This window comes from Nicotiana sylvestris, chromosome 9 (genome assembly GCF_000393655.2).
Source record: "Nicotiana sylvestris chromosome 9, ASM39365v2, whole genome shotgun sequence".
NCBI lineage: Eukaryota > Viridiplantae > Streptophyta > Magnoliopsida > Solanales > Solanaceae > Nicotiana > Nicotiana sylvestris.
Window position 1 is genome coordinate 91,424,688 of NC_091065.1, and position 12,603 is coordinate 91,437,290.

The 12,603-nt window shown below is 39.0% G+C and overlaps 1 protein-coding gene across 1 annotated transcript; it reads left to right on the plus strand.

The window, feature by feature from the left end:
• Positions 1 to 603: 603 nt before the first annotated feature.
• LOC104247469 (histone H1-like) lies at positions 604 to 2,052 on the plus strand. The gene is made up of 2 exons (XM_009803493.2): positions 604 to 918; positions 1,030 to 2,052. The coding sequence occupies exons 1-2, from the start codon at positions 733 to 735 to the stop codon at positions 1,783 to 1,785; spliced, it is 942 nt and encodes a 313-aa protein (XP_009801795.2). The 5' UTR covers positions 604 to 732; the 3' UTR covers positions 1,786 to 2,052.
• The last annotated feature ends 10,551 nt before the right edge of the window (positions 2,053 to 12,603 follow it).

A 12,603-nucleotide genomic window follows, 5' to 3' on the forward strand; every position in this document is an offset into this window, starting at 1 on the left:
GCTTGCAATTTAAAAGACTACAAATATGTTCATCCTCAATGGTATTTGAATCAATATTTCGATGGTCAAATTTAGTCGGATTTTTGTGATTCTTGATTCTACGGATTCCTCAGTTAGTCTACTATCAAATCACACAAAAAAAAACTGGAGTTTTATGCAAAAACTTTCCCTAAAATGAGTAAACACCACAAAACACTCCAAGAAAATCATTGAAATGACACCTTGTTGTTCCACACGAATTATCTCACAGGTTTATCATCCAAAAATTTAAAATAAATACTCTAAAGAAAGTTTACGAAATTCTCTACAAGTAGAAAAAAATTTCACTCAAATCCATTAAGTATATCTCTAGTTATGCCCAGATTAATTGAGCATAGAAGCACACCTCCACCAACTTGAAAATGCATCCCATTCTGAATCCCAATCCATGTCCTAGTCTCCTAGAGGTCAAAGCCGTTGATAAAATTACATCCGACGGCTTAAATTTAAAATTTTCGCAAGGCATGAATCCGCGTCAAAAGGTTATCAACCAATCAGATTTCAGCTTTCGGATATGAAGTCCTTTTACTCTTACTATATAAATCTTCTCATTTTCATCATAGACTCACATCAAAGAGAGTAATCCCAGTAGATTCTACACACAAGCAGATCCATTCTTCCCCATTTCCCCCCTTTCATTCTTCGCTAAACCCTAACCCTAGTTCTCTCGATTCACATTTCTCTGCTTCGAAAATGGCCTCCACTGAAGAACCAGTTGTAGCAAACGAGGTTGCAGTTGAACCCGCCGCTCCTGAACCGGTCATGGAGGAGGAGAATAACCCTCCAGCCAAGCCTGTAACATCTAAGAAAGAGCCTAAGGCTAAAAAACCCGCTGCCCCCAGGAAGAAGACCGCTTCAGTTCATCCTCCTTACTTTGAGGTAATTGATAATGGAGCTTGTCATGTATTTTCGTTTTTCAGTTTTGTTAATGTATGTTTTTGATTTGGTTGAATTATGCTTTGAAGTTAACTTTTTTTGTTGTTGCTGCAGATGATTAGCGATGCAATTGTGACATTGAAGGAGAGAACTGGATCAAGCCAGTACGCTATAACGAAGTTCATTGAGGATAAGCAGAAGAATCTTCCACCGAATTTCAAAAAGCTGTTGCTGAATCAATTGAAGAAGTTTGTTGCTTCTGGTAAGCTGGTGAAAGTCAAGAGCTCCTACAAGCTTACATCGGCTCGTTCTGCTGCTGCGGCTTCTAAGCCGGCCGCCGCTGCTGCTCCGGCGAAGAAGAAGACTGCTGTAGCTGCTAAGCCCAAGGGAGCCAAGGCGAAGCCCGCTGCAAAGCCCAAAGCTGCTGCCAAGCCCAAGGCGAAGCCCGCTGCCAAGGCGAAGCCCGCTGCCAAGGCGAAGCCCGCTGCCAAGGCGAAGCCCGCTGCCAAGGCGAAGCCCGCTGCCAAGGCGAAGCCCGCTGCCAAGGCGAAGCCCGCTGCCAAGGCAAAACCCGCTGCCAAGGCTAAGCCAGCTGCTAAGCCCAAGCCCAAAGCGACTGTTGCTGCTAAGCCCAGAGCTGCCGCTGCTAAGCCTAAAGCTACTCCTGTGAAGGCAAAGGCGGCGACTAAGCCAAAGGCAAAGGAGACGAAGCCAGCTAAGGTTGCAAGGACTGCTACCAGGACGACTCCAAGTCGGAAAGCAGCACCTAAGGTGGCGCCAGCCAAAAAGGAGCCAGCGAAGAAGACACCTGCTAGAAGCGTCAAGTCGCCAGCGAAGAAGGCCTCCACGAGGAGAGGGGGAAGGAAGTGAAAGAGCAGGAATGGAGGATTTGTTTGTGTAGGGGTAGTCCTGTAAATTTCCTGAATCTTGGTGGGTAATTTGGGTATTTTGCCCTTTGGAAGCTATAGACAATCGGGTTTTAATTTTTTCTTCTTCGTCCACAATGTTAGATTTCTTTTTTTCTTTTAATTCCCTGTAGGCATTTGAAACAACAGTTCTACTGTACTGATATGTCATTTGTAGTTATGAGATGGTTGGAGTTTATGCCTTATGCTTATAAATTATTGTTCTCGTTCTTGTTTCGTATGAATTGATTTAGGGTTCTTTTTTTCCCGAGTAATGGGCATATCTGTAGAAAAGGGTCAAAGCGTGAATCGACGGTGCCAGTAACGTTGAAGCAGCGTCTTTTGCACGCAAGTGCTTTAGTTGCATTATCACGTAACAAATTTTAACGAACTCTTCTCTGCCTAGACTAGTGAACACGCATTTGGTCACTATCTTTTGCTATTTTAGTTGACGTTCATTTAACTTCTGGTTGTGTCCCTGGTATTCAGCATTGCTAATTATTGAGCTTGTATTGTTCAGCTTGTTTTACATTCATACCTTGGTTTGCATATTGCATATACCAAATTAGCAACTTTTTTTAATGTTGAATAGCGTTTGTTTGTGCTTCGTTGAGGTGAACAATCATTCAAGGTGCTCATTTATATATCTGTGGCATATGGCTAATCTAGATTGATTGGGGCATGTGGCTAATCTAAGACTTATTAAAAGCACAATAGCTAAACGTGCAATCACGCTCTTTGCTTTCTGGGAAATATCATGCACGCATTTTGAATTCGAGAAAACTACAAGAATAAGAAAGAATAATCCAGAGATTCTTTGCCTAAAGCTTGGGCCAATTCTGAGACTACTCTTTGTAAAATGGTGAATGTGGCTCTTCCCTTAAGCTTTTATGTGACTACTTTTTGAAAGATGGTGATGTTTTTGGCTGCTGCTACAGATGATTAGCACGGCGAAGCAAGTAATTGTTTGCCAATCTTCTCAATCGCTGCTTGAAAACTCAGGTTTGATGCCTTCTCTATGTTGACCATATGCCAGGGAGATACTAATTGTTTTGGATGAATTGTGTATTGATCTAAAATTGATATTTGATTATTTTACTTTCTAAAGCTATCTACTTAGCATAGTTTCAATTAGTTCCATGCTGTGGTGAAGATGGAACTGTTCGTCCTGCTAGTCAAAGAAGCAAAACATAGAATTATTGTGGGACTGTTGAGCAAGGTTAAGGTGCATTCGTTGTGTTTATACCCAGTGGGGAGCAGTAAACTGACATGTCTGCTTAAAAAGCTTATTTTCAAGTATGTTACAGTTGTCCAGTATAGTAGGATTTACTTTCCAAAAGTGTGTCTTGTTTCTTTGCAATCCTTGGAATCTTGTGCTTTTCTTCCATTGCTCGTGCTTTTGTTTTTCTTCCCCTTGGGAAGCTATAGAGAATCGGGTTTAATTGTGTTTTTTTCTTTCTTTTTGAGCCCTTCTTCCACAGTGTTAGATTTTTCTCTCTTTTTAATTCCATATAGGAATTTAAAACAGTTCTACTCTGTACTGAAATGTCATTTGTAGTAATGACTTATGAGATCATTAGTAGAGTTTATGCCCTTATCTTTTTTATTGATGTTCATTTCTATCCCGCAGATTTCAGAAGTAGCTTGTAATTTTTTTTCTCGTTCTCATGTCGTATGATTTGCAGTACTTCATTAAAAAAAAATAGGGTTCTTCTTTTCCTGAGAAATGTGCATTATCTTGAAAAAACCGGGTTGAGATAACGTGAATAGACAGTTTCAGTAATGTAGAAGCAGCGTCTTTTGCACACAAGTGTAGTAGTTACATAACTACGTAACAAATTAACAAACTCTTCTCTGCATTGAGTTGTGCACACGCATTTGGTTATCCTCTTTGCTTAAAACTGGATTATAACTAGCTTAGAAGGATTTATCTTTCGTTGAAGTTTATAATTTTGTATTTTGTTTCTGGTTGTGTCCTTGGTGTTCAACACTGCTAGTTATATTCATGCCTTGGTTCCCATAATGCACATAGCAAATTAGTGACTACTTGAAGTGGAATGTAGTCCTGAAAAATCCTTTATACTGTTAATATTTGGTGTAGTAAAAATCACATGAAGCCACGTCGCTTTATCAGAATGTTGAACTTTTGTTTGTGCATTATTGAGGTGAACATTCATTTAACGTGCTCATTTAAGGCAACATTTTTATGCCAAAAGATTCTATATCTGTGGCTTATGGTTAATCCAGATTGATTGAAGCAAAATAGTTAAAATGTTAAATTAACCTAAAAGTGGTAATCAGACGAGTCTAAACGTGCAATTGCACACTTTGCTCTCTGGGAAAGATATCCTGCAAAAATTTGAATTCATTGAAACTACATCACTACAAGAATAACAAAGTACAATCCAGAGACTCTTTGCCTAAAGCTTTGGCCAGTTCTACAACTACTCTCTATAAACTGGTGAATGTCTTTGGCTGCTGCTGCAGATGATTAGCATGGTGAAGTGCATGATTGTTTGCCAATCTTCTCAACGTGCTGGAAAATCAGGTTTTTCTTAATGAAGTGCTAGGGATTCACTTGATGCCTTCTCTATGTTGAAGATACTAAATTTTTGGATGAATTATGCAGTGACAATGTAATGAATCTGCAACTGGTATTTGGTTATTTTACTTCCTATATCTATCTACGTAGCATAGTTCGAGTTAGGTGGATGCTCTGCTGACGATGGAACTATGCATTGTGGTAGTCAAAGAAGCAAGCCTAGAGTTTTTGTGGCAGTAATGAACAAGGTTAAGGTGCATTGATTGTCTTTATACCTAGTGGTGACTTGTTAGCAGTAAACTCACATTCCTGCTTCAAAAGCTTATTTTTAAGAACTATATTACAGCTGTCCAGTATACTAGGATTTACCTTCCAAAAGTGTGTTCTGTATCGAGGCAATCCTCAGAAATATGTTTTTGGTATCTCTTGTAATTGTTTCTGATGATAGAATGTACAACGATTGAAGTTAGACAAGCCGCAGTCTGAGGATAGGATTTCTATAATAACATCTCATTGTTGTGCTTTGTGAACGATTCGTCATGTACTACTTCTATTCATCATTGTCGTGGCTAAGTATGTACTCAAGGAAATAGTATTTCTAGTGCTCATAGATGACGTAGATGTATGGATGAGTCTTTTTCGTTGATATTACCTTTTTTACCTAGTAGTTTTATTTGTAGTCGGAGAATAGCTTGATATTACCTTTAATGGACATGCAATATTAAATGGGGAGTCAAATTTGTGTAACTTGAAAATTTTATAGCATTAACTGTGGAACTTAATCAATAAAGTGATCCTGTTTAATGTTATTAAACAGGTCTTGCGTCAGTTCACTCAATATGTCTATTTTAAGTGCTAAATAGATTATTGGCAGGCTCTTAGTAGAGTAGTTACTATAGCCACACAGCATCATTTTCTTGGTTGACAGTTCAGATGTTGCACCACTGCCACAATTTACAGTTACTCTGCTTCCAGTTGAGGCGTCATTTAAGAAATATGCTCCATTAGTTCTTAATTCAATCTCGACAAATTTGGTTATGACTTATGATTATGTTGATATTTCCTGATAATATTCTTATCTCGGCACAACTCATGCATATCATGCTCTTGTATTTGGTGATGGTGTACTATTACCTTATGAGGGTGAATAACTTGTTTATCTGGGGAACTCTTGCTATGTTTGTTTATGCTCAGCGTTCCTGTCTCCTTCTCTCTTTCTATATATTATTTTCTTTATCAACTTATGGAGTTCACAGGTAATAATGCAAAACTGAGGGAAATACTGCAAAGGAGATGTCTCATGTTCTTCAGCAGATATGTAACCATTACCCAAAGGTTCAGCCTGATATCATCCTTTTAGTCTTCAATCCCAGGTACTTAAATCAATGAACTTTTCCTTTAAACTCTATAAGAGCAACTATTAAATGAGATTATACCATTTAAGGTGGGCGAACATGAGTGTGATTCGTAGGGACTGTGAATACTACAGTTGTTTGAATATAAGTAGTTGATAGTTATAATTGTGAAGTGAAAACATTCTTCTTAGTGTGGTACACGTGTACTTAAACAAAAATCTGGGTGAATGGCCCTCTTTAGTAAATGTTCTTTGCATAAATATGGTTGTTCCTATATGTAGAATTTAGTGTGGTGAAATGATTGTTGTTTCCCTTTATGTTTGTTATTCTTTTTAAAGTCCTTCATGTTTTGGATAAAACTGAAAAGGGAAAGATAGTTGATTTATGGTAGTTTTGTTGCACTTGTTCTCTCTGTGTTTTGAATCATTTTTCCCTCTTTGAGGATTACCTGTGTTAGCTCCTTGCTATAAAAAGTGGTCACTGCAGATTCGCATATTCATCATCTTTTCTTATCCAATGAGCTCTTGTAAGTGGTCTCCTTATTTTAGAGCTAACGTAGAATCATCAATAGTTCCAGTCCAGATTTCTCTTGCAAGTTGATCGGTAAGGAAAGATATCTTTGCCCCTTGAGCCAATAACAAAAACAACAACAACATATCCAGTATTATCCTACACCGTGGGGTCTGGGGAGGGTAGTATGTACGCAGACCTTACCCCTACCTTGTGAGGATAGAGATGTTGTTTCCAATAGGCCCTCGGCTCAGGAACTCCACTTTAAGAGTAGCAGAATTCCTCTTTAAAAATCTTTACCTTAAATGTGTCGAAATTGAAATTATCTCATTCCAATGGTACTTAGTGTTCGTCTCACAATGACAATTAATGATCAATATGCTCAGAGGCTAATTTAGTAACTTCATTGATGGCAAGGAAATCCATGAAGAATTTTTCTTGGTAGAGTGACGGTCAATCTTATACTGACAACATTTCTTGGGTGGTCACTTGCAGAACCTGAACTTCTCATCTTCACTTTTTTGTTAATTGCTGATTCACACGTTTGTAGGCTCGATTCAATAAAGTAGCAAGGAATAGTTGATTATCTAGGTTGAGTAGAGGTCAAATCTTGCTCAAGTGTTGGCTGTTCAACTGGAAATAGCAGATTTAGAAAGAGAAATGGAGATTAACTCTAAATAACTCATAAGCTTATCATTTATTATTGATAGCCTAAGAAGTGCTGAATGCTACTTAAGCCTTTTAGATTACCATTTGCAGTTGCTTTTTTATGCATAACAATACTACAGTTTTTATATGGGGTATAAAATAATCAATTTGACAAAATGGTGTCTATATAAACATATAATGAGAGAAAGGGGTTAAAAAAGTGTACCACTGCCAAGCAAAAGAAGGGAGACCGGAAAATAGTTCATTTTCTCATAAGATCATCCTTATGCAGAAACCCACAAAATATCTTGCATTAAAAATACCTCTTTTTATAAGTGTGGTATTTGGATCAACTTGCGCACATCTCGACTATTCAGCCGCGTACCTGCTATCTTTCATTAGCACAGGTACAAGGGTAGCTCTGCCCAACAAGACTTAAAAGATGGGAAAAAATTGCCTAGTATTTTTTGTTTGTGATGATGGGAATGGAACCCTGGTTTCTAAAGTATGCACTCATTTTATTAACCATTAGGCAACACCCTTAGATGCTGAATTAAATAGATACACTGTAAAAGCAACGAATGAAAGTAGTGGCACAAACATGATTTACCTTGCTGACTTTTGAGTGTGACACGAGGAGTTTTATGGGTTTTGAAGTAGCTCACATATGTGATTTGTATGATCTTTATCGAGGTAACATTACATTGACTACCACTCTATTTGAACTTTGACAAGGAGTAAATGTAAGGATATAAGCATATAAGCTAAGTGCCACTTGATTGGGCAGAGGGAGTTGGGAGGTTCTAATCACTAGATTTTCCTATTATGGCTATTCTTTATTGTGAACCAATTGAGTCCCTCATCGATTGTAAGGAGTATTGGTAATGGGTTATAGGTCAAATAGGGTTTCCTAAGTCCTACCTAATAGGCTAGTCTTTTGAGTTGAGCTCTCTTGTTCAGTCTATAACATTTGGTATCAGAGCTCGCGATCCTTGGCAATGGTGGAAGGTACTAGATACAGGGAATTGTGTCGTGAAGTAGATGAGTTGAAGGATCAAATTGTAGCTATGGATGAAAAGCACGGCTAGTCTATGAAAAAAGTTCGTCAGATGTTTCTCTCTGTGAACGAAGATCGTAGACCACAATCTGTTGGGGAGGAATCCATTAACAGGGAGAATACCCAGTCCATAGATAATGCTAACTCCCATGATCAGGTGCATTCCAGGTTTTCTCGAATTGATTTTCCGAACTATAATGGTGAAGATGTGTATTGATGGGTGAATTTTTACGAGCAGTTCTTTGGGATTGACGGTACTCCCTTGGATATGTGATGAAAGTTAGCTGCAATTCATTTAAAAGGGAGGGCACTGCAATAACATCATATGATTCTCAAGTCAGGACTCTCTAGTGATCTTCCTACTTGAACTGATTACACAAGAGCAGTGTACCACGGATTTGGAATTGCAACGTATGAAGACCCTGTGGCAGATTTGATGAGTTTAAGACAAAAGGTAGGAAGATTTGTTAGACCATTTCGGTGAGCTCTTGAATTCTGTGGAGCTGTCTGAAGATTACTCAGACCAACTGTTTTCTATCAAGTCTTTTCAAGTGTGATTGTTGGCACCTCGTACCCTCATGAAGGCTTATATAGTTAGCTCAACTAGTTGAAAAGTCCCTTGATCTGCAGAAGGTTCAGATGCCATCCCTAGTTAGAGGAGGTAGTTCTGCCCCTAAAACCTCTCTTTCTTCCGTATACTCCAAGCATGTACTACCAAATCCAAGAAGTGGATCAAGAATTGTTGGAAGGAACACTAGGATGATATGTATCTATGAGTTGAATGAAAGAAGACTAAAGGACTTTGTTAGCACCGCAATGAGACGTTATTTAAAAAAAAGTTAATTCAGGAAATGCTAGAATCATGTGTGATCAGACCTAGCAGTAGCCCTTATTCTTTCCCATTGTGATGTGTTGATAAGAAAGATGACGCATGGAGAATGTGTATTAAATAAGCACAAAATTAAGAATGAATTTCCTATCATAGCGATAGATGAGTTCTTGGATGATTTAGGAGGGTCAGTTCGTCTCTAAGTTGGACCCAAGATCAAGATATCATCAAATTAGAGAAGGCCTTGGCAGTCTTGCAGTCTTATCGCGTTTTTGTGTAGAAGTGCTCATTTGGTGAAAAAAGGTGGAGTACTTGACGATATAATCAATGTAGAAGCTCCTTTAGCTGATTCCAAGAAGATTGCAGCAATAATGAATTGCCCTATACCTAGAACTATGAATGAGCTTAGGGGATTTTGTAGCATTAACAGTAATAGGCTGCTAAAGGAGATATATCAGAGGGTACAGATTGTTGTTCAAGCTTATTACTGATTTGTTGAAGGGTACAACTTCAATATTCAACTTGTAAGTGAGGTTCTTCAGAACTCTAATTTGGAGATATAGTTCTGCAGAGTATGTCTCGGTAGAAAGGATTTTCTTTTAAATGCTGAGCTTATTAAAAGCAAAAGGATTCACTAATGCTCATGGATAGGAGAACTGTTATATGGCATTCAGTGTCATCTTCTGAAATAATTCTTTGAACATTTTGATCAGTGTATGAAGAGGCATATATAACTAACATTATATAGGCTGTTGAAAACTAGGATGTTTTTATCTGTACCTGTTCGGTGTCATTAATCACCATAAAGAAAAAATAAAGGTCCTCCGTTGTAGAGCAGTTTTGAATTGTTTAGTAGTTAGTGATATGTTCTTACATTATAACGCAAACATATCAGACAGACTATTGCAACAATCCCCCTCCCCATGTGACGTTTCCTCCTTTTTATACTTCTGATTTTGGAGGTTGTGTTGGATATGGGCATCTCTCATTAAGCCTGTCATCTGTTTTGATGTTCATGTGCAACAAGCTTAACCTACACAGATTATTGTGTGTTTAGTTTTTCAGATTCATCATGTGACAAGAAGATACGTAGTTATGGAGTCTTGCTCTGGCACCGGTAGTATTGTGTTAGTCATCTTAAAGAGTCGATGGTGTTCAGTAGTCATACTTGGTGCACTTATGAGTGTTTCTGTGTACAAGTCACTCCTGCTCCTTTTTTCTTTATAGTTTATGATATTTTTTTGTCCATTGGATCTAAAGTTGTAAATGTATGGGGTAAAATTGGTTGATAACATGTGGTCTACTGGTAAAATGACACGTGGAACCAGAGATAGGCAAATAACGAATTGGGAAACAACTAATACTGAATACGTCGCGTGTGACCGGTACCGGATGGATTACGAAGGGGACATAGCCGACAGTAGAAGTTCGAAGATTTGCCATCGGACAATATTTAATGAGACAATATTTGCTAGCGTTAAATGAGCAGCCGTTACAGAGAATATGTGCATTCAAGGCCTGTCGTTATATATTCATCAATTATATCTCATTAAAGAAGAGCTTGTCCTAGGATCTTGTTTCCCTAGGTAGAGCTATAAATAGCGGGGGTTAACAACCATTGTAAGGACACGAAACATTCTACACACAAAAGCTATACGTTACTATTTTGTTTATCTCACTTTAACAGCTTTATCATCGCATTATCACTATTTTTAGTTATGCTCTCGGAAAAATCGAGTTCGGAACCAGGCTTGTTATCTTCTTTAATTTCAATCGTTAACTCTTAATTTTAGTTTTATTTCCTTATCATTTTTTTTTTGGATCAAATCAGGTCGCTTGTCTATAAACCATATAATAAATTTAACTATACCGTTTTATGAGCAAACAGTTTGACGCCTACCATGGGGCATAGGCAGCTGCGTAATCACTTTGGTTCATTTCTTTATTAATAACAAGTTATGATTCTTTCCTTAGTAAAAACAAGTTATGCCAGCCAATGACGTCAACTACACACAAAATGTTGAAGCACGTATTGAACGGGAAAAACTATCCCAGCGAGATGACTCAATCAATGAAACCCGCAACGAAGGGGACGAGACTAACCCGGTTCGTAAAGGTTAGTATCCTCGGCATGTGCAGGAACCAACTCCTGATGATGTAGAGGAAGAACATGCCATAGAGACGGTTAAACTCCCCAGGGACAACAAAGAGCAATCATGGATCACATCTCAGGGCAGAATCGGGTAATGATGGAATTAAAATAACCATTGTCCGATGTTTCCAATAACGCAAACGAGAGGGGCCAAATTCCTCCTAGTGTTCTCGCAAATCAAGTGGCTCAGAGAACTGATATCAACACCCTAAGGGGCGAAGTCGGTTTCGACGAAGTCGGAGGGACCGATAGCGGATCTGGGAGTAACAATGGGAGTGATCCTTTCAAAGCCGAGATCATAAGCTTCATAAGAGAAATGAACGAACAAATGGATCAGAATGCGAAGGAGTTTCACGCTCGGATGGATCAAATTCCAAGCGCGCCACCGGTGCTTAGAGGTACATATTAAAAAAAGTACACACAATTGCTGTTTAAGCCGAGCGCATCACTAGAGTTAATTTTGAAGAGATTCAAGATGTCGGACATTCTAAAATATGATGGGACTTCGTATTTGCATGAGCACATCACAACCTATACCACTGCAGTGAAAGAAAACGATTTGGCTTAACATGAGATCGAGTCGGTTCTGTTGAAAAAGTTTGGTAAAACCCTCATGAAAGAGGCCATGACATGGTACTCCCTCTTGCTCGAGCATTCAATTGATTTTCTGAAATGCTTGAAAATTCATTCATTAAAGTCTATGCTGGAGCAAGAAAGGTTTAGGCCAGAAAGACAGATATATTCAGAATTTCATAGGGCGTATCCGATCTGCCGCGAGAATTTGTGATCCGATTCAAGAAAGAAAGGATGTTGCTACCGGTGGTTCCAGATGAGTGGGCAGTGGACACATTCACGGAGGTTCTAAATCCTCTGAGTTCCGATGCCTCTTGAAAACTAAAAGAGATCTTGCTCGAGTTTCAGGCAACCACATAGGCGGATATTCATAACCGTTATGAGTCAAAAATAAGGATACAAAACGATCAACTTGGGTCATTCGTATCGACCAAGGGACGTGGTCGAGACACGTTTAAGAGTGACTTTGATGCGGATCAACAGTCCTCTAAAGGTCATTTTTTACCGTACGAGAGAACTGACGGGCGTAGCAACAAAAGGTTTTAAACATCGGATAGGTTTGATCCCGATAAAGGAGCCAATCATGGCCAGGACAACAGGTCGTTGCAGGAGAAAAGTGTACCAGGGGCCCCATACTCCACATATCCCAGGTTATCAGATAACAACTGCAACATCAGCCTGGTAAAGTTGGTATCGGAAATGAGAAATATCAAAGAAGCACGATTCCCGAAGCCAATCCGGTCAGATCCTAGCTAGAGGGATCCTTGTTTATGGTGTGAATACCATGGGACTCACTGTCATAGAACTGTGGACTGCCGACATCTTTGCAAGTGGTGGCGGCATTGTTAAAGAATGTCCACTTAGGGAATTTTCAAGTGACCGAGCCAAAAACAATTTTGGCCGAAGTAGGGACAATGCAGAGCCTTCGAAGGTAGTAAAGGGGTCACATCGGATGACCATCAACATGATCTTCGATGGGAACGGAGTCAATGGGGTAACCTTTTCAACAACGAAGAAAACGAATATATTGGTGGCCCATAACAAGAGACTCTGGGAAGTCGCGGAAGATAATATCACCTTCACAGAGGAGGACGGTTACGAAGTTCTCCTGCCACGC

Bases quoted from the DNA above. Each gene is read 5' to 3' on its own strand.
- LOC104247469 (XM_009803493.2), top strand. From the start codon at position 733: ATGGCCTCCACTGAAGAACCAGTTGTAGCAAACGAGGTTGCAGTTGAA. The intron at 919-1,029 runs GTAATTGATAAT...TTGTTGCTGCAG, and splicing joins TTCATCCTCCTTACTTTGAG to ATGATTAGCGATGCAATTGT.